We start from the raw sequence: 22,933 nt of genomic DNA, 5'->3' as shown, positions 1-22,933 counted from the left end.
TCTCTTCTGCAGACCACAGCACCCAAAAGGAGAGATAGAACAAAAGGGGGTGCCCTGACACAGAGGCAGGGTGGGATGGGGGATGGGGGGTGGGAGGGATACTGGGATTGGTGGGGCTGGAGAATGGGCACTGGTGGTGGGATGGGTACTCAATCATTGCATAACTGAAACCCAAGCACAACAACTTGTAAGTCTACAACTGTACCTCATGGTGTTTCACTAATAAAAAAAAAAGACAAAGTTTCAGGGACTAGTGAGGCTATATGAAACATGTGACTTCCAAGTATAGAAATCCTAGAAGAAGAAGAATTAAAAAGTACTTGAATGTTCTGTAACTTAAAAAAATTTTAAAATTGGTATCCAAAATCATTCAAGGTAAACATTATGAAACTAAAATATGAGGAAAGTATCTTGAAAAATTAGGAAAGTATCTTTAAATATGAGGAAAGTATCTCGAAAGCAGTCAGGAACATATATTTTACCAAGAAGAGCAATGATTTCAAGGATTGGGTTTTTCCATCATAAATCATGAAGTCCATAAGCTCATTAACTGCTATGATCCAGATACTCCTAAATAAATCTCTGAAGATATCAACAAGCTGCAGAGGTGCCTTCAGAACACGCACCAGGCTTAGTCTCATTTGGGACACCCCAGAATGGGGTGGGTGAGTCCAGCTCCCACCCAAACAGAGGCCCGGCAGTCAAAAACCTCCATAATCCAGTAACAGTCATGCCCACGGTTGGACTCCACAGTCTCAGGATGAGCCTCCTCCTGGAATGTTGAAAAACTCAGGTATGTGGGTCTTGTGATCAAAATCTTCAGGCTCTCACAGTCAGGGATGGGTGACCTCTCCCCATCCCCGTTTTTCCAGGAGCCTGGAAGTCATGCCCACAAACTGCTTCTGGCACCATATGAGCTCATTAACCAGCCATGATCCAAAGACTCATAAATAAATCTTGGAAGATATCAATAAGCTGCAGAGACGCTTCTGGACATCAAAGACACCATCCAGTTAAAAATTTAGCTCCAGCTGTATCACCCCATTCAAAACTTTAGGATTTCTGGAGCACTACCACTTTCACAACAATGTGACATCTCATACTCTACACACTGATACACTAGGAGTAGCACATCACATTGGATAGGAGGTAAAATAGAAGGCAACCAATCTGGATTAAGAAAATATTAGCACACAATGCTCAACCTGTAACAACATGTTAGTTATCTCTTATACAAAGGCATTAAGCTCCAGGGAGAGATAAAATAATTTTCACATGCTTTCTTCTAAGGAAATATTTTTGATAATTTTTGTGAATTATTCATAATAAGCCATACAAAATGAATTATTTAGCCTGCTATAAGAGCAGGCTTGGGTGGTGGTTTGAAAAATTGGAAATAACATTGTTAGGAAGGTGTAATGGTGATGGGATTGGTGTTTGAATACTGAATGTAAAAAACATCATGAATAACTTTATTAAAATATAACAAAAATGTTTAAATCACAAAGTCCAGAAATTCCAGTGGTATAACATTATTATGTTCTGAAAATGACAAATATCCATCCAGAATTCTATACTCAGCAAAAAATCAGAAATGAAGTTAAATAAAGAAATTGTGGGTTAAAGAAAAACTGAGAGGTGACCTCATATAAGAGAAATATTTAAAAACACTGAGTCAAAAGAAAAGTGATACTAAAGGGAAATTTGAAGTATCAGTTGTAGAGGAAGAGCAACAGAAGTGGTAAATATCTGGGTAAATACGAAAAATTATCCTTCTCTTGAATTTTTTTATGTGTGTTTAGTGATTGAAAGCAAAACTTATAAAATTGCCTGATGTGGTTTTCACTGTATACCGATGTACTTTTAAAAGATCCTGTGATAGAGTGCTGGAGATCTATCTGGGCCCCACATGGAGCCAGTATCACCAAGGCACCGTAGATGGAGCAGGTGCAATCTCCCCACCTATTCCAGATGGAATCCTGGCGACCAAGAGCTTCCACAAGCAACACCCCATCCCCAACCCTGGTATGCGGATTCCACGACTAGGTCCCCAGAACACATGGAGGCAGAGGATCTGGGCTGCCCCTTCCTGGGTCCTCTCCCTCCCAGTAGACTGGCTGTCACGTCCATAATTTGCCTCCGGGTGCCATCTTAGCACACCAACAGCCCTGGCCCAGAGACTCCCAATTGGATTCCAATTGGATAGTGCCATACAGAGATTTCTCTAGAATCCAACCATTTACAATCTAGAAATTTACATTTATAATCGTGGCCGCGCAAGCTCTCATGATATTCAAAATGAGCAATGGAAAATAAATTATCTAGTGTCTGCCCCTGGCAGGTAGGCTTGAATGGTGGTAGGAAAATCTGAGCTAAACATAATGCCCAAAAGTAGAGAGAGAGTATTGGGCAATTTGTCTGCCAAAGAGGCAGGGTGAGGGCTGGGATATGGGTGGTAGAAAATGCGCACTAGTGGAGGGATGGTGTTTCATCATTGTATGGCTGAATCTCAAACGTGAAAGCTTTGTAACTCTTTCTCACGGTGATACAACTAAAAAAAAAAAAAGTAAAAAAAAATCCTGTGATTTAAAAAAAAAGAAACACCATAATGATAAGATTTCTGCATTCCACTTGAATTGAAAGGTAACATATTTAAGTAGACTGCAAACATAAATTTTGTATATTGTAATCACTGAAGATCAACTGAAAAGAAAAAAGCCTACAGAGAAATAGAAATAAATAAAAATGATATCCTAAAGAATCCTAAAATAATCCAAAAGAATGTGAATGCTGAACTTTACATAACCTACAAAAAAAATAAAAACAAATAAAAACCAAACATAACATTAATTTAAGCAGTAGCAATTAACAAAATTTCAATATCCACTCATGGCAAAAACTCATAGGAAGTTAAAAATAGCAAAAATTATTTCTGAATTGATTAAGGACAATTACCACAAACACATGTACATTAAAATAAATAGCCCTCAGTTAATGGCAAAAGAAAAATGTACGATTAGAAAACAAAATTTAAAATAACATGCCAATCATGATAGTTCCTCATTATAGTTAGGTACAAATCTATTAAAAGTTCATATATTATATTGAAAACAAAAGTGTTGATCAAAGAAATTAAGGGAAAATATTAGATTAAAAAATCAAAATAGAATATTTTTTATTTCTTCACAAATTGAGCCACAATGTAATTATAATGAAAATCAGAGAAGATATTTTATAGGAACAAATTAACTGTAAAGTAAAAAGTCTAAATGAAAAAATTCTAAAATCACTAATTCTAAAAGACAAAGAAAGCACACTGGTTAAAATAATTTGAAATACAGTAAAATTAGAGAAATTATCTTGTTTGAATTTAAGACTTATTAAGATAGCATAGTATTGTCAAAAATAATACATAGGCTAATGGAACAAGATTTAGAGAATGAAGAGAATTGAGAAAACAAAAATAGATGCGTGAGCCAAAAGAAAACACTTGCAAGTCAACTGTCCAAAATGAACTGTATTCAGAATTAAAAATTAAATAATTATTTAATTATTAAATTATCAAAGAATTAAAGACTTAATTCAGAATTAACAAAGAATTAATAAACAAGTAGTTCTCAACTATAGATAATTTTTGTCACTTGAGGTGTCTGGCATTTTCAACAGATAATTTTATTGTTGTGACTGGGTGAATTTACTGGCATTTAGGGGAGAGGTCAAGGATACAGGTAAATATTCTACATTACTTAGGACAGTCTATCTAATAATAATATAAAAATAAGTATTTAAACCCAAATGTTAATAGTACCAAGATGGATAAACTTCGCATTAGTGAAAGAAAAGTTACAGTTACTTAATAACCTGTACTTAAATTTTCTTTCCCTTCATATCAGGGATTGAATGCAGAGACTCAGGCAGGATTGTGTCCTACCTCTAGCCACATCTCTGACATACTTGAATATTCATAGGAGCTCTACTCCTAATCATTTACAACTGTCACAAACACTGTTCATTGATTTGCTCAAGCGGGCCCAGTAACGTCTCCATTGTGAGACTTGTTATTACTGTGTTTTGGCATATCAAATACGTCACGGGGAGCTTGCCAGGTTTTGCCATGTGGGCGAGATACTCTCGGTGTGCGCAAGGCAAACGCCCTACCACTGTGCTATTGCTCCAGCCCATTTACAACTGTAAATAACCTAAATGTCTTTTACTGAATGAATAAACGTTAGCACTCAATACAATAGAATACTCCCCTATGAAGAAAAGGACCAACTGTTGATGAGTATGTACAACTTGGCTGAATCTTATCCAAGATGTGATACTGTGAAGAAAGTTGATATAAATGCTGGCATATTGTATAATTCCATTTATAGAAGATTCTCAAAAAATAAAACTATAGTAATAAAGAGCAGACCACTCGTTTATCTAAAGAGATTATTGGCAGGAAGGTGATATTAAGCCATAGCATAGTGTTTTGGGATTTAAGGGGGCATACATTGCTCAGTGTTCAGTGATCACCACAGTGGTGATGGGGATCAAACCTGAGATGGCCATATGCCTGACAAACCCCTTAACACCTATACTATCTCTCTGGCCCCATCTGTTAGGATTTTAAATGGTTCAGTATGCGAGTTGTGATGGTAATTACATCATTCTATTAAAATTCACAAAATTCATAAAAATAGACATCCTGAACATGTCATTCACTGTCACTGTTCTCCCGTTTGTTCATCGATTTTCTCTAGCGGACCCAGTAATGTCTCCATCGTGAGACTTTGTTATTACTGTGTTTGGCATATAGAATACATCACAGGTAGCTTGCCAGGCTTTGCCGTGCGGGCAAGATACTCTCGGTAGCTTGCTGGGTTCTCTGGGAGGGAAGGAGGAATCGAACTCGGGTCGGCCATGTTGGCCACTTGCAAGGCAAACGCCCTACCCGCTGTGCTATCGCTCCAGCCCAAACATATCATTATGCAAATTAAAATATAATATATATTTCGGGCTTAATCTTTATTTTACAAACTCCAAGCCAAAAAGGGCTACATTTGCTGAGGGCTCCCCGAATTGAAAACTGTCCAAGGTATGTTCCCTGATCTCCTACTTCCCTTCCTTTGCTGGATTCCCCACACCAGCTTCCCACCACCACCGCCCCCTCCCCTTGGTTACACATTCTGCATCTTGGTATAATTATTTGCCCACAAGATTTTCTTCCTGGCTGCATTATGAGCAGCAAGACAGGACTGTGGCTTGTGCATTTTGAATTTCTGCAGCGCATAGCCCAGCATCAGACTCCATGTGCACTGGAAAGGAAAAGTTTCAAGAGCTTTAAGTCCCGGGAGCATAATTCCATGGGGACCAACAACAGAAAGAAAGCATATTGCCTGCAATTTTTGACAAGTAGGAAGCCTATACCGTGGCCTGAGCTGCATAATCAGCTAGAAAATGAAGCAAAAGGACTCAGTTGGACCTCTGGTGTCAGAGAAGATGAACAAAGCTTATTAATGCACGGTAATACCAGCGTGATCTCAGGACAGTTTCCCCCAGCAACAACCCAGTTCTCTCACAGTGATGAAGTACTCTGCCTTCTGCCTCAGGCTTTGGCCGCTTGGGATCTGCATTATTGCCTGGTAAAATTGATGGGCAGGAACACCATCTTAGTTTAAGGAATTTCTGCCAGCATTAGAAAAAAGTTTGCCTTACAATTTCTGAGGGCATTCCTGGCAATAGAAAAATGACAAAAAATTGGACCAGATTGGAACAATGACCATTTCTGATCTTTCTAGTTCACCTTTTCAGTCTCTTTCATGCCATCATTTACAAATATGAACCCCATTCTGGGGAAGAGGAAACCATGACTCTTTGTAGGGTTGAGATACTAGGAAGGAGAATGTAAGAAGACAAGGGCCATGTGCTGTGGTCATGGCTGATCAAATGCAGAGGTCCTGGGAGAAGGCAGGGACGGAGAGAGATTATTGTTATGGAGTTTTGTGCCATCTTTCTTTAGAACTCTGTCACGTTAATGGGGTTTGTCTTGCTTTAAATAGCCCCTTCAGTTCTTTCAAACTCAGAAAGTTGGTTTTGAGTCTATCAAGTTCCTGAGCTGCTTTTTATTCATGAAGTCATGTATCATTCCTTCAAATCTGAGTCTTTCTGGGTAAAGTACTCTTGGTGAGAACTTTATTTCATTTTTTTTTAAACTATAACCCACCATTGATCTTGGGTCTGGAGGGTTTCATTCGATAGGTCTGCTGCAAACCTAAGGAACAGCCCTTTGTATTAATTTCCTAGAAGGCAGGGATGAGCCCCAGCCAGCCAATTCCAAAACACATGCTGTTTTATGCCTTATCTACAGCTATATTCAGGCCCCCATGAATGCTCGGAAATGGAAAAAAAATGAAATTTATCTGTGGCAAACAAAAAAATTTGAAAGCCAAAAAGGAAACCAAAAGGAAGGTCTGAGATGTTACGAGCAAGAGGAATGGACTTGGATAGAGAGAGGAGAGACCACATCTCTGCAGCTCCTTCCTGAAACTTAAGGGACATCGGGCAGGCAAATGACTATTCTTCCATAAGGGTTCTTTGAGCTGGCTTCAGAATTCAGTCTTCCTGTGACTGCACACTCTGGCAAACTCAACTGCCCACTCTGTTGTGTCCAATGGGTATGGGAAAATTCAGAAAGCACATCTTTGAGGGCAGGGATGAAGTTACCCCCTAGGGGGGAGTAACCTCCTAGGCAGGGTCCTTATACAACACACTAGCTCAGACCATTCCTTACTTCATGAAGATGGGTTAAACAACTTGGGGAAAGCATTCCATCGGGCTCTTTGTGACTTTTTCTTTAATCTCAGAGTTGATACCCGCTTCCTGCCTTCCCTAATTCTCCAGCTGTCCTTGACTTCACAGCCATTGCTGCCTTCCACCCTCACAATATGTTGTTTCTTGCAAAACTTAAACTCTGTACACATTCATTAATAATTTCTCATTCTCCCCTCTTTTGGTCACTGATAACAGCATTCTATTTTCTGTCTTGAACTTGATGAATTTGATGCTTACATAGATTCACACAACATACAACCTTTTTGTGTCTGATACATTTCACTTAGCCCAATATCTTCAGGGTTCATCCATACTACAGCGTGTGTCAGAACCTCAATCCTTTTAAAAGACTGAATACTATTCTATTGCATGTGTATGCCACATTGTTCAGTATAATCATTCATTGTCCATCAGTGAAAATGGGTTGTTTCTATATTTGGCTGTTGCGAATAGGACTGCTATGCACTTGCGTACATAGATGATTATTTGAATCACTGGTTTCAATTCTTTTTTGGTAAATTTCTAAAATTAGAATTGCTGAGTCATATGAAAATTCTACTTTTTTTCTCTTTTTTTGAGGAACTGCCATACTGTATATCGTAGTGGATTTACATATGAAATCTTACACGGGTGTTTCAATTTCTTCACATTCCTGCCAACATTCACTTCATTATTTTGATAGTGGCCGTTGTGATAGGCATGAAATGGTACCTCGTTGTGGTTTTGATTTGGATTTCCCTAATGATAAGTGATTCTGAACATCTTTTCATGTACTTATTGCCCATATGCAGATTTCCTATGGAGAAATGCTTCGTGTTTTTCTTTTTTTGACAGTGTTTGAACTGAATTCTTTGAGAGTTTCTCATTTCTCTTCTCTAATTTTCTCATTTATCTTCTTCACATGAAAAACCATCTGTGGGTGTGGTGGTGGTGAGCAGTAGGAGGGGGGTTGTGGTTTTAAGCAGGGAGGTGAAAGGGTAATTTGCTTCCACATGGTAAGGAAGATGTCTTCCCGATGACACCATGGTAGTGGTCAGGGAAACAGAAACCAAGGGGAGAGTTTTAAAAACTCCAAGTCCCTAGCAGAACCCCCCTGAAACAATTTCACTGGTGAGACTGCATTGCCTTCTTATAGCCTAGAGAAATTTTTAGCTTTCCACAGATATTTTGACAGTGCTTGAATTTATGTAAATTTTATCTGAAAGAGTTCTGCCTTGTCCAGCTGACCCAACCCTAATCCTCTGGTCAAAGTAGGCTGGGAGAGAAGGGGATTGCTCCTAACCCTTTCCAAGTAATTGGTGTATCTAGCTCCAAATATGGGATACTTGAGGTATGAAGAGACACTGGGAAGTCCTCTACCACAAAATTCTGAGGTATAGAGGTCCCTGGATGATTTTCTCTTGGTTTTCTTAAGCTTGTTTTATATACAATATTCAGTGTTTTCACTTGGACTTGGCAGAGATAACAGGGATGAGAATGTCAGGACCTTATTGTTAGAAAAGACTGCCCTGGGATTAACCAGGATTTATTCCTGGTTCTGTGCTCAGGGATCACTCCTGCCAGGGCTCGAATGGGCCTTACATGGTGCTAGGGATTAAACCCAGGTGAGCTGCATGTAAGGCAAGTACCTTTCCCACTGTGCCATCTCTACAGACTCTGACTGCATTTTTTTTTAACAGGAGAGATATATAACATGTAAGTTGGGTTTTCCCCTATATAACATGGGAGCTTTTCAGTTATTTCAATTATTTCATTTATTTATATATCTGCTCTTAACTCTGACATTTACTACAATGCTTTCCATGTAAATCCTTTCCAAATACAAATATTAATTGAACAATTACCAAACGGCTTGCTCCTAATTGCCTTTCCCATCAGGTGGGAGATTCCATAACACAGCAAGTTGCCTCATCACCAACTTGTTCTTTTCACAGATTTCAGGGTTCCCTTGCCTCCACACTTCTACTGGTACTTGTGGTTTCTGGTCTCTCTCAAAAAGATTTGAAATTCTATTCCATTAACCCATGTGTCTTTTTTTTAAAATTCCAATACCTCAAGGTGAAAACATACATCAGGAGATCCAGAGAAGCAGCATCAAGTGACCACTGGTGTCCTTCCACTCCTGGAATTTATTTGAAAACTAAGTTCTTCTCTTTTTTCCCCTCTCTCCTTCCCCTCCTAACCTCCAGAAAACTAAATGTGTGCCAAGCATTCTTTTGGGTCTTCAGAGATGAAGGATAGATCTAACCAGTTATTAATTTTTTTATTAAGGTAACATTGGTTTATGAGGCGGTATGTGTTTTAAGGGTATAATTTCATACTTTTTCAAAATGTATGTTACCATCTGGAGAGATAGAGATAGCATAGTGGATATGGTTCTTGTCCTGCATGCAGTGGACCCGGGTTCAATCCCTGACACAATATACAGTCCCCCAAAGTCCACTAGTAGTGATCCTTGAGAGAGGAGCCAGGAGTAAGCCCAAGCACAGACAAGTATGGAAACAAAACAAAGGAAAAAAAATATTAGCACATTGCACCTACCATCAAAGTACTAAAAAATAGCAGGGATCTTCCCAGAACACATTTTCCCTCTCCTTCTGATAACTTCCATCATGCAGTCAGCGTCTAAGGGTTGGTTTATTTTTCTTCCTCCCTCCCTCCCTCCCTCCCTGCCTCCCTCCCTACCTCCCTTCTTCCCTCCCTCCCTCCATCCCTTCCTCTTTCTTTCTTTCTTTCTTTCTTTCTTTCTTTCTTTCTTTCTTTCTTTCTTTCTTTCGTTTTTTCTTTCTTTCTCTCCTCTCTTTCTTTCTTTCTTTCTTTCTTTCTCTTTCTCTCTTTCTTTCTTTTGTTTTCTTTCTTTCTTCCTTTCTTCCTTTCTTCCTTCCTTTCTTTCTTTCTTTCTTTCTTTCTTTCTTTCTTTCTTTCTTTCTTTGTCAGCTGAGTGCAAGGTAAATAAATGCCCTACCCTATTGCTCCAGCCCCTGTTTTTTCTTTCTTTCTTTCTTTCTTTCTTTCTTTCTTTCTTTCTTTCTTTCTTTCTTTTTCTTTTATTTTTCTGGTCTCTTGCTTTATTTCTCTAGATTTCACCCATGAGTAAAAGTATTTGTCTTTATCCTGACTTATCTTGGTTTATGTGACCCCCCCCTCCAAGTTCATCTATGTGGTTGGGAAAGATAAGATTTCAGCTTTTCTTTTAATTGAACATAGTTGTATAGTTAGTTTAACACATATCCACTGTGCATATATGCCACAACAACTTCTTAATCTACTTATCTATTGTTGAGAACTTGGCTAATTTCCAGATCTTGGCTATAGTAAACAGCATGAAAATGAATACAGTTGTGCACAGATCTTTTTGAATTCATGAATTCATGTCTGGTGGTTTGGGGATAGGTAACTGGAGAGTGTAATTTTGGGATCATAATGCTCATCTATTTTTAATATTTTGAGAAATTAACATATTGATTTCGATTGAAGCTAAGTCAACAGAAATTCCCACCAACACTGTACAAGAGTTCCTTTGCCTCCACACTTCCACTGGTACTTGTACTTGTGGTTTCTGGCCTCTCTCAAAAAAGGTCTGCAATTCTATTCCATTGATCCATGTGTCTTTTTTCAAAATTCCAATATCATACCATTTTGATTACCATAGCTTTGCAGCATTGTTTGAAGGCCGGACCAGCTGATACCTCTATTTTTCTTTATTTATAACAGAATTGCATCAGATAGCTGGGATTGGTTTATTTTTTTCCATAAGTTGTTTAGTGGAGCAAAGCAAATCATTTAACTTCCACAACAACTTGAACCATTTTTATTTCCTTTAATTGCATACTTGACCCGGAAATAACTTCAAAAACTTTGTCGAATAGTAGGAAGAGTGCATATCCTTATATTCTACCCACTTTTAGGGAAAAAAGATTTCAGTCTTTGACCATTGAGCACGATATTAGCTGTGAGTTTATAGTACAGCTTTTTATGCTGATAAGTTTCTTCTACCATCTTTTGGTTGAGTTTATTTTTTTAATCATAAATATGTTTTAAGTTTTGCTCAAAGATTTTTCTGGGACCAGAGAGATAGTACAGGAGATATGTTGATTGCCTTGCACATGGCCAAGCCTGGTTAACTCCTAGTATCAGATATGAGCCCCCAAACACCATCAGGAGTGATCCCTGGGTAGAGGCAGAACTATGTCCTGAGCACTGCTGAGTATGAGTCTAACATAAAAAAATTGTAAAGAGCTTTTTCTGTCCTATCAATATTATCATAGGATTTTTATCTTTTCAATTTTGATGTAATGTATTTATTATTTTACATATGTCTCACCGACTTTATATTCCTACGATAAATCCGATTTGTTATGAAGTATGATTCTTTTAATATATCGTTGAATTCTCCTTACTAAAACTTTGTTGAGGGAGGACATTTGCATCTATATATAAAAGGGATATTGACTTGTAGTTTTCTTTTTTATGCCACTATATATTTTTGATATTAGAATAATGTCCTTAAAATCTTTTTAGAAAGAATTCCTTTCTCCAAAATTTTTAAAAACTGTTTTAGAGTCTGGTAATAAATTGCCTTTGAAGATTTGGTAGAAAAAATTGTGAAACTATCTGGTCCTGAGCATCTATGTGTGAAGAGGTACTGTTTCAATTCTTTCGCTTACAACTGGTCTGTTAGGTTTCTATTTCCTCCTGATTCAGTTCTGAGAGACTGTAATCTTCTAAGACTCTAACCATTCCTTTTAGGTTTCCAATTTTGTGAAGTTGTTTCTGGTTATTGCTTATGCTGTTTAGTATTTCTCTGTAATTAAACTTTTTGTTTCCCCATTTTATTAATTTTTTATTTTATTTTATGCTTTTTTCTGTTTCAGGGTCACATTCAGCAGTGCTCAGGGGGTTACTCCTGACACTATACTCAGGGGATCACTCCTTTTAATTTCCTTGTCTCCAGTGACTTCCTCTTCTGCCTTAGACTCTGTTTTCTAGAAGACCCTGCAAGAAATGTACCCGTAGGGCTGAGCACAGGAAGTGGAAGGCAGCATGGTCTGAAAGAGCCCCCTGCACACGCCTGATCCCAGACCTACAGGGCAGGACTTCCCAGAGGGCCTCAAGTCTCTGTGACCAGGAAAGCTCATTGCTTCTGGGAACATGGCTTTTCAGCTGCTACACTAAATAGTTCTGCAATGGATGCTTGGTCAAGAGCCGAACACGTGAGTATTCTCATGGATTTGGGCTGTGTCCATTCGTGTGACTCTCTACTGCTCCTTCTGGATGACCAGGCCCAGGAGGAACTTGTACCTGATAGGATATGTCCTGGAGAGTCACCAAACCATTTCCTTGATGGAGAGTTTTGTGGAGGAGATGGAGGATTGCTAAATGGTTCCTCTTGTGGTGGGACACCACCCTCCTCACTCTCCATCCCTATCCCTGGCCTAACTCACATTTTGGAAAGAAGCAAGAGGTAACGGGGTCTGCTGTGCTCTCTCTCTCAGGGACACCTGACTTTACAAATTACCTCTGCAAGTCAGAGAAGTCATCCAAGTCAAAGGAAGGACTATAGACTAGGCTCATTCCAAGATAATGAAAATGAATTGGGGGAAGGTGCAGAGCATGACAAAGACAGAAGCTACTGGTTACCCCTCTTCTGGAAAGGTAATTGTCTGGGTGTTCTACTTTGGCAGCTCTCAGAACATGAGAGCTGGAAATGGAAAACTTAATATGCAGCTTCTTATCTCGACTTCACCACTGTGATCATGGTGGAAGTTACAGGTTCAATTTAATTTCCTGCAGTGATATAGACTTTGCTCAACAATCTCTATCTAAACCTATGCTGAGTTGGGGGTTGGGCTGAATGACCCATCAGCAACCCGAATCTCCTCCCTCTTAGTATATGCATGTCAACAGTTGTGTTCACAGGCATGCTAGGGAGTACCCTTCTCCCCTTCTAGTCAGGGGTTTCTTGGGATGAGGATTGTAGCCCCTGCCCAATGCCTGGCACCTAACAGGCAAGCATAAACATTGCAGAAGACAGGTTGTGGCAAATATGTGCACAGCGCCACCAAAATCCCCCTTCTGTGGGAGTATTTTGGAACCCGAAATTCTACCAGTAGGGACTTATTCCTCTGAGTTAAAAAGTGAATTCTATACACCAAAGATCTTTTGTCCAAATGAAAGGTCTACTGGGAGGGATGACTGTCCCAGAGGTTTTGGGAGTGAGGGTAGGGTTTGTCTTAAGTTCAGCGTTGGAACCTTGGCATGACTTGGAACATCTCAGGAAACTGACAGGATGAGAGCCACAGAATGAGAGAACAACTGTGCTGGAAATTAAATCTCTATCTTGATTAAAAGTTTTTAAAAGTTTTTTTGGAAGTCATGAAAAGTTTTTTTTCTTTAAGTCAAAGACTTTCTGCAGGTGATCCAAGTATTAGAAAAGCCATTGCCAGACACCCCATGGTAAGCCAGTAAACACTTGTGGAATGACCAGCCTTGGGTGATCATGCTCACTGCCCTGTGTGTTCACTTCTTCCCCTGTATTTCTAGCCCACAAGAGAAGAAAAAGTGACAAAGGAAGATGAAAAGTGACTGGCTGTCAGCCTCATTCTTCAGGGTCTGGTTCCGGGTCATAAAATTCAGAACTGGGCTACCTCACTTGTCCAGGACTGAGTTTGGAAATACAGTCACTAAATCTCAAATGAAACCCCAATTTCCCTCTGTGGAAGGTCTGGTCTCGTGACCTGGCAGATGCTTGAGGCTGGGGGCATGCAGGAGTCACATGCAGGATATTTGCTTCTGCTCGTCCCTCAGGGGCCTCTGGGAGCCTCAAAGGTGAGAGGGCAAGCTGGGGCCCAGGGGTAGAACTACTCCCCCTTCCTCCCAAGGCAGAGAAGAGGTTCCCATGGTCTACCCTACATCTCTCTATCAGAACTGTTTGCAATGAACTCTCCTGGCTACTGGGTCTGGAGCTTAAACTAGCTACCACCTACACGCTCTAAGAAAAGGAAGGAAGAACAGTTAGCACAGGAATGAGGGGGAAAACCCCACCTCGCCCACTTGACAGGCTCAAACGAACTCTGGGAGGTGGGGACAGTCCCCTGCAAGCGACATGCCTAGGGGTCCAGGTTGCTGTGGTGAGCACCCTGGGGGTGCTGAAGGAGCTGAGGTGTCAGTGGAGCACAGGCAGACAGAGTCCCTGTGAGGCTGAGCAGGGCTGGACCACCTGCAGGCCCAGGCCCTGCTGCTCCGGCTGCATGGGGAGAGCTGGGAGAGGAGAGAACTCAGAGAAGCAGAGCTGAGAGACTGTGCCTGGCAGGAATGCAAGAGAAACTGCCCCTGGGGGGTTTCTAAAGCAGAATGGCCATGGCCAGACAGAACACACCCTTCTCTTCCCAGTGCAGTCACTCCTGTGCTGAGGAGCACTGTAGCACTGTAGCACTGTCCTCCCATTTTTCGTCGAATTGCTCGAGTGGCACCAGTAACGTCTCCATTGTGAGACTTGTTGTTACTGTGTTTGGCATATCGAATACGTCAGGGGTAGCTTGCCAGGCTTTGCCGTGCGGGAGGGATACTCTCGGTAGCTTAACGGGCTCTTCAAGAGGGACAGAGGAATCAAACCCAGGTGTGCAAGGCAAACGCCCTACCCGCTGTGCTATCGCTCCAGCCCTGAGGAGTAACTACTCTTTATTGGGGGAGGGAGGGAGACCTCCCTCCCTCCTAACAGGTCATTCCATGGGGCCAGGAGAAAATGTCCATTAAGGGGGAGAAGCTGCAGTGGGCTAGCACTTCCCGAACGGAAATATCCGGCACACTGACCCCCTTTATTGGGGAAAAATATTCAGCAGTCCCCTAGAAATCTACCTTCTTCAAGTGAACAAAGAAAAAGTGCCACCGAAGGGCCCCTGAGACTGCAGCATCCCCCAGGATTCTAGCATACCCGCCTCTCCTGTCCCCTGGGCTGAGCACGTGGGAAAAACTAGCCCAAAGGATACTTCACTTGGCAACTTGGGGTTTCAAGAGGCCACAGTCTTGTCTGGTTTCTCAGTATGTCCTTAAACAGAGGACAGGCTCCAGGTGGCCAGTTAAAAGAGGCGAGCGGAGGCTTGAGGGATGGGGGCGAAGTTTACTAGCCTCCCCTGCATTCTGCTCAGGGTCCCGTGTGTATCTCAAGGCTGCAGAACCCTTGGCAATGGGCAAGGCTCTCTGGAAGTTTCTAGCAGTGCTCCTGTCCCACACATCTCTCCTCTAGGAAGCTTTCCTAGAGACTGGTCTCTGCAGGTTCCTGATAGGCCCAGCAGGGGCATTGGCGTCCATCTCTTCCTGTGAGCCCCTGGCATGCCAGCTGGGCAGACAGCAGTCCTGAAACTGGGCTGAGTATCCCTGGATTGAGGCATCACCCACCCCAGCATGAACCACCCACCCCTTCTGTCAGCATGGTACAGAGAAAGTGCTGGAATGCTGGTGCTGGGACAGATGTGGTCACCTATAGTCCTCTGCAGTGGGGGAGTCGAATCACTTCATTCTGTTATTGCTGATATGGCTACAGTGGGTGGGATCTGGTATCACATCTCACCTCCAGAGAGGCCTGTGTTGGACTTCACACAGAGCCTTGGGCTGGATGTCTCAGGCACCAGTATGGGGTACCAGTATGGTTGCTCGAGCAGCATCACTGGAGGCAGGCACCTGGCTCTGAGCTGCACCTTGTGGTACTGTGTCACTCCGGTTCTAACAGAGTATCCAAAGGGTCTTTCCTAGGCCCCAGCTCTTGAGCAGGAGCTATAGCATTTCCAGGAAGGGCTTCATCCTCATATTTGCTCTTCCAGTTTTCCTGCCAGAGGGGAGCCCCAGCAACCCCAGTCAAGTTTTAGTCCCAAGGGTGAGCTACTTTCTCCCAACCACACTGGAAGTGGCTGTGCCCGGTGTATAAGAAACTCCCAAGAGAACAGAATGAGGAAGTGTCATCACTTCTATTTGACTGAAAAGTTAATGGCTCCAAATGCCGATTGTCACCAAGAGGTCATTCTGCCCATTTCTAGCACAAAAAAAGGGTAACTTTTAAGAGGAGACAATGGGGAGAGGAGTTCAGAGATAGTGGAAACCATATGTCTAAAGCAAAGTAAAGCAGGCTAGATTGAATTTATTGACAGAGAATTGAGCTTTGATTCATATTCTCTAACCATACGCCCTTATTCACCAGGACAGTCCTGATCTGGGCTGGAGCGATAGCACAGTGGGTAAGGCATTTGCCTTGTACGTAGCCAACATGGCCGACCCAAGTTCGATTCCTCCGCCCCTCTCGGAGAGCCTGGCAAGCTACCAAGAGTATCTTGCCTGCACAGCAAAGCAAGCTACCCGTGACGTATTCGATATGCAAAACACAGTAACAACAAAGTCTCACGATGGAGCCACTACTGGGCCCGCTCGAGAAAATCGATGAACAATGGGAGGACAGTGACACTGACAGTCCTGATCTATCCCTGTAACTCAGCTTTAGTTTTCAAACTTACTTTTAATGTTGGTGTTTTTGTTTTGTTTTGTTTTTGTTTTTTGGCCATGCTCAGCCTTACTTCCAACTTCACACTCGGGGCTCACTCCTGGCATGGCTCAGAGGAAATGGTGTGGTGTCAGGGATTGAAGTCTGGTCAGTCATGTACAAGGCAAGTGCCTTACCCATTGTACTATCTCTCCAGCCTCATCCAAGTTTAATATTTTGTGGTGCTTTCTTTTACTTTCTGTAAAAGAGTCCAGGCCAGGATGATAAGTTCTACAACACACGTTTCTGAAGGATAGAGGAAGCTGTGGCTGGAGATGATTGCAGAGGAGCATCTGGGATGCCCAGAAGAGAGGAAAGACTTGGATCATGGAGGGAGAGGTGGGCTGAGGGTACCCAGGCAGAGGTGTGTGGGGAACAGAAGTAGAAAGGGTGCTCACAAAGATCTGATTCATTTACCAGAAGTAAACCCTAGATTCTAAAGGAGAGCCAGGTCGTGGAAGGGGGACAGTTTCCACTGCCCTGGGACATCACCTCTTCCCTCGGTCCCAAAACATTGGAGTTTTGAAAACATAGAGTCCTTGTGAAGGGGGAGGAGCTGCAGCCATGAGACAGGGTTCCGGGGAAACTCAGACTCTCTCATGGCTGAGAAAAGACTAAGCCAGGCAAAGCTCAGACCAGCTGAGCAGAACACTCCAGGAGAGCAAGGAAGCGAGAGGCATGAGAGATGACCGGGCAAGAAAACTAAGAATAAGTGTAAGACGCAAGGTCCTTGCCTTGTGCACAGCTGACCCTGGTTCAGTTCCAGGTATCATATATGATCTCCCAAGCATAAGCAGGAGTGATCTTTGAGCACTAACAAGTGTGACCCAAAAACCAGAGACCAAACCAAACCCCAAAGCCTGAATCCCTGGGAAAAAAAATTAAGATAGTTTAAGTAGATTCCCACAGAGCATAATCAGTGAAAGTTCTTTGATGATGACTTTTCAAATACCTGAAGATACTGAGAAAACACAGACATCATGGTCCTGTGGGCCATAAGGTCCACTGTCTGCAGATATCGGGGGGAAGGAAGATGAATGCTCCCAAGGGCCACTGCGGTCCCCACACTTTCCGGGACTCTCATGGCATCTAGGTCTTCCTCTGCCACCCTGAGCTGCTCGTTTCTAAGCACATTTCTCTGGCTGACCTGGGGGCATGGGAGAGTGGCAGGAAGCCAGGAAATGCCGAAAGCAAAAGGAGTCTCTGTGTGTGGGGTCACTGTCCTTTCCTCATTACAGATGTGAAGAAACTCAGTGTAGCCTACCCTAGCACACAGACCTGGACACAGTGTGGCTGGATGTCTGGTCTCCAGGCTCTGCTGTCCCCTGCTTTCTGCCCCTGAGACACCCACATCAACACAGGATCAGGTCGTGGCCTGTTCAAGTGGTACAAGAAGCAAGGTTCACTCAGGGGAGATCTAGGAGAATGGACAGTAGAAGAAGAATGAGAGAGAAGTTAGTGGCTGCAGAAGCTAGGGGAAAATGCTGGACGGAGTGGGGAGAAAGGGCCAAAGGGGCTGTTTCCCATCTCCTGGAATAGTGAGAGGGGTAAAAAGGGGGTTTGAGCCACATGCTAGTTCAATGTCACAGAAACCCAGGCACAATCCGAAAAGTGAGTTCCTTGGGAAATGGAACTCAGGGCAGCAACTGTAAACTAGAGGCACAAAATCTGAAAAATACTGAGAAAAAATCCTGAGAGATAGTTAAAGGGGCTCAGGTGCTTATCTTGTAATGCAGAAGATCCAGGTTGGATCCACAGCACCACACCTGGTCCCCTGAACACTGCAAGGGGTCACATCTGAGCACAAAGCAAGAAAAAGCCCCTAAGTACTTCTGGATGCGATCCTAACTCCCCTTCTCCTCCAAAGAATAGTGAGCAAAAACTTTCAAGCCTGAATTTAAAATGGGCATAACATATCCAGCAACCTAGCGGGCCAGGTTCCTTTGACACAAACCAACATCTGGCAACAGCCTCTCTTTCTCTACTACAAAAAAAAAATGCACAGCACTGAAGGCTTTGAAACAAAAAGGCAGACCCAAAATATCACATCTTAGGCAAATGAGCTGAACATCCCTTTGAGCAACGCCCTACTTTTTCCACCCATCGCAAGAGTCAGAGGACACCTGACATGGTATGGAGGTAAAAAAGTAAAGCAATTCCTGGCCCTTATGACTTCCTGAGGGCACCACCCTGAAATGACATCACGGAAAGGCCGTAGGCTTCTAGATCTGCCGCAGGACAGTTTCTAGGTGACAGCCGAGACTCAGCCAGTGGCTGGAGAGTGTGTGTGCGCCTCTGAGAAACTCACTGCCTTCAGAGGTCAAGCTTCAGCAGAACGACTGGCAGGCCATCACATCCCCCCCCCTGCCCCCAGGCTGGGCTCCCCCAGAGACATAATGCCAATGTAGGTTATACCCCTTTTGCTTCTTGATCATTGGGATGGAAACAAAAGCAACATTAGCCAGAAAAAAGAGAAGTCTGCCTTTTCCTCCAGTCCCAGTTCACGGTGTACAGGGCCTCGTCTCAACTGGGCAGCGTTCCCAGGGGGTGGCAGAAGTCAGGATGTGGCAGACAGAAGGCATGGAATCCTTTGTCTTAATTAAAAAGTCTGGGGGGGTGGGGGTGGGGGAGAGTCATGGAATTCGACCAGGCCTCATAAATCTGCTGCAAGAATCCAGACTCTGTCAGATAAGCCGAAAGAGAAGCACCAGCACCCTCGGGAGAACACAACAGCTTCCTGCCAGCTCTCGACGCCCCTCTCCTGTCACTCTGTGGCACAGCAGGGATGTGCCTGCGCTCATTACCCAGCAGCCCTCCTCCCCACAGATGACAAGTGTGTCCCCACGGAGCGTGACATTCAAAGATGATGAATTTACTCCTGCTTGTGCAAGGGAACATCTTCCCCAAGCCATCAGAAAGGTGGTGAGCCTTTTAGGGAAGCTCCACATCACCCAAGAACCTACCTTCATTAGCAGGGCCTGGTCTTCCCTGTCGGGACAACACCGCACAGCGAGGGAGAACTGCTCTAAAGTCACTGCAAGGAAAGAGAGAGCTGGTGAGTGGCTGCCATCAGCACTTCTGGGCTGGAGGAGAACATAGTAGGAGCCAGATTTGGCCTGGAAGTTGTCCCACTGTCAGCGAAGATAATGGGCTCAGTTCCATCACTGTGCCCATCTGCCAAGCAACAGAACATCTGGGGGTTGGCTGCCAAATAGTCCACCCTATTCCCCAAAGGCAGGCTGCAGCTATAGCATAGCAGCTAGGGCGTTTGCCTTGCATGAGGCTAACCCGGGTTCAATTCCTCTGTCCCTCTTGGAGAGCCCAGCAAGCTACCAAGAGTATCCCGCCCGCATGGCAGAGCCTAATAAGCTCCTCATAGCATATTCGATATGCCAAAAACAGTAACAACAAGTCTCACAATGGAGACATTACTGGTGCCTGCTTGAGCAAATCGATGAACAACAGGAGGAGAGTGCTACAGTGCTATCCTCCCAAAGGCAATGTTGTGTTTCCTTGTCCCTATTACTCTGGTCTGGAGATGAAGATGAAGATGAAGATGAAGATGGCTTTGAGAAACACCAGTTTCTATGAAGATTTTGATTCAATCTCCCATATATATATGGGAGTTTGCTTGTTTGGTTAGGTATTTTGGGGTTTTTTTGTTTGTTTGTTTGTTTGCTTGGGGGTCACACCTGGTGATGCTCAGCAGTTACTCTTGGCTCTGCCAGGGTAACTCGCAGGCCAATGCTGACCCATGCAGAGATCCTTTCTTATGGGTTCTTTTAACCCAAGAATTCCTGTCCCCCAGAACAGCTCCCCCATGCTTGCTGGATAAGGATGGGGAGTATTGGATATGCTCATCAATACTGTGGGTTGGATGAGGATGGGGAGTATTGGGTGTGCTCATTAATACTCTTTCTAAAGGACAACTGAGCAGATGCCAGGCTCAAGGGACTATGCCAGACTCAAGACTAGACTTTGTTATTATACAGGGAGTTGGGTGGGGGTCCTAAGGAGTGTTTAGGAGGCTTGGGAGCTCCACTGGTGATTCACAGCTACCTGGGCTGGCAGGGCAATGCAAGTGCCTGGGGATACAGTGCTACTCATGTCCTGCGGTGTTTAGGATCCCCCAGGTCACCAGGGCAATACTGGGGGCCTCCAGGGCTGCACCTCAGGGTTCTCAGGGGAACATGTGGTGTCAGGAACCTACCCAGCCATGCACAATAACCGCTCAAATGTCTCCTGGCCCCATCAGGTACAGATCTAACAGCAAATGCTTCATGGGTTTTTTTTTTTTTCGGTTTTATGTTTTGTTTTTTGGGGTTTTTTTTTTGCATTTTTGGGTCACTCCCGGCAATTAAAAGGGGTTACTCCTGGCTTTACACTCAGGAATTACTCCTGGCAGTGCTCTGGGGACCATATGGGATGCTGGGAATCAACCCTGGTCAGCCGCAGGCAAGGCATATGCCCTACCCGCTGTGCTATTGTTCCAGCCCCAGCAAATGCTTCATGAGAGATGCAGCAAGTAAGCATCAGTTTCTGCTGCAGCCTGACATTTTAGTCCTGCCTGTGAGTCTGTATGTGACGCAGTTTGACTATGGTTGAGAGGAGAGTCTGGAGAAAAACAGGCCCACAGCTCTCGAGCATGCCTGGTCCGCTAAGACTGCAGTGGTCTCTGACAGAACCCAACTGTCTTCTTTTCACTGCTTAAAACAGTCTTTTGTAGACACAATCAGAAAAACTCACCCACATGTTCATGATCTGGAATGGGTTCTTAGAAAATCAATTTGTCTTAAACTGCTCAGACTAATGAACTGCATTAAACTGCTCAGGAATAAAGAACTACAAAAGGCATACGGTGCAAGGAATTCCAAACTTCACTGCATCAAAAAGCAAGTACATTTTAAAAATCAGATATTTGAACATTTCTGTCATGTTACAATTTCCTGCTTTTGTACATAAGAAACTTTGAGTTTTAGTTCATGCACTTTCAGCTGTACACAGAGAAAAGGTTAGACTCACCCAGAGCAGGACAACTTAAACCTTTTCCACATGCAACCCCTTTCTGTCCTAGAACTTTTTATGCTACCCCAGGTGTATAGGTATAGAAAACAGGTGCAGAAAGCAAACATTTACTGATAATAAATCAGACAGACATTTATTTTAAAACAAAACATTTCAAGGTGATGCACTGCCATCTAGGGTTGTGACCTAGAGCTTAAGAAGCTATGCTACAAGTTCTTGCTGCGATCTTGAACACACCATTATTTTTACTCAGAATTCCAGAAATTCATGGAAATTTCTCCTTTTATAGGATGCCTATTAAGAGACAGTCTCTGAATGGTGCTCAAGAAAAATATCACCATAGAGAGCTTCCTTCATCACCATCTCCCTGATCTCTCCAAGAAACTGATATTATATACATTTCCCAAGTTTTGAACATCCACTTTGAAATACCAGATTAGGGGTCCTATGCCAGTAAAGGCAAGTGAAACAGCAATACAAAGAACCTTTCCATTATCACATGATCATTTCCCTGCTAACATTCAAGACCACTTTAAGCAGATATTAAAACACTTTAAATGACTGCATCTCAGAGGAATGAATGCCTCCTTCCCCCCGCACCCCAGCCCTTTCTTTCCAGTACTGCTCATGTTTCTCGGCAAAGGCCATCATTTTCAAGTTAACAGACTAATCTGTTTTCTCTGCACGTAAAATCCCATCACTCAGAAGCAAAGAGAGAAGTAAATTCACAGAGAGAAAACATGGCACTATTTTTCCTCCTGACATTTGGGGGTCTATGATAGGTTAAAAAAATGATGTTTTTATCTCTGGTAATTTATCAAACTCTAGATTTCATAAAAGATAAACAGATGCACTGAAGAAAGAATACATCATCTTAATGCTTCATTCTGACACCCAGAGTAGCAAAAGAGCATGTGTATCACACGGTCCTCTCCACACGCTCAAGTTGCCCAAGAGTTATGCATGTCATTCTGGGTTTCAAAACACGATGAAGTGACAGCGTGTCAGGAGGCACCTCTAAAGAAAACGGTCACAATTGAAACATACAGATTATTTATAGCCAGAAAACTCAGAGCTGAAAGAAACCTGGTTGTTGACAGAAAGTTGCTTTTTCTGTGTGTTTTTTTTTCTTTTCTGTAGTTCATTTTGGTTTTTGTGTGGGTGGCTCATAGGAACTCAAAGGTTATTTGCTAAATGTTGTGTGAGATTAGAACATGATGTCCTTTAAAACCTAAACACATTTGCAAACACATTTAACTTTAATCAGGTGAAATATGGAATCAAATTTTTTTTCTTTTTGGGTTTTTGGACCACACATCCAGGTTTTTTGGACCACACCCAGGACTTACACCTGGCTCTGCACTCAGTAATCACTCCTGGTGGGTTAGGGGGACCACATGTAGTGCTGGGGACTGAATCTGAGCCAGACACATGCAAGGCAAGCACCCTCCCCACTATACTACTGCTCAGGTCTCCAGAGTTTTCTGTTTTTGTCTTCTTTTTTTCCTCTTGGTGGTGGGTAGGGCATACCCGGTAGTGCTCAGGGCTTACTCCTGACTT

At 43.0% G+C, this 22,933-nt stretch overlaps 1 protein-coding gene across 1 annotated transcript in view; it reads right to left on the bottom strand.

Annotated features, from left to right (window-relative positions):
- ACOXL (acyl-CoA oxidase like) overlaps nt 1-22,933 on the bottom strand; it is a 388,417-nt gene that overhangs the window by 40,921 nt on the left and 324,563 nt on the right. The window contains exon 17 of the mRNA XM_056126755.1: nt 19,312-19,382. Within this exon, the coding sequence (XP_055982730.1) occupies nt 19,312-19,382 (71 nt within the window). The remainder of the gene's footprint in view (nt 1-19,311; nt 19,383-22,933) is intronic.

Source organism: Sorex fumeus, unplaced genomic scaffold (assembly GCF_029834395.1).
Source record: "Sorex fumeus unplaced genomic scaffold, SorFum_2.1 ptg000006l, whole genome shotgun sequence".
NCBI classification, from domain to species: Eukaryota; Metazoa; Chordata; class Mammalia; order Eulipotyphla; family Soricidae; genus Sorex; species Sorex fumeus.
Note: the sequence above shows the minus strand (reverse complement) of the source record. Positions and strands in the feature narration are given on the sequence as shown.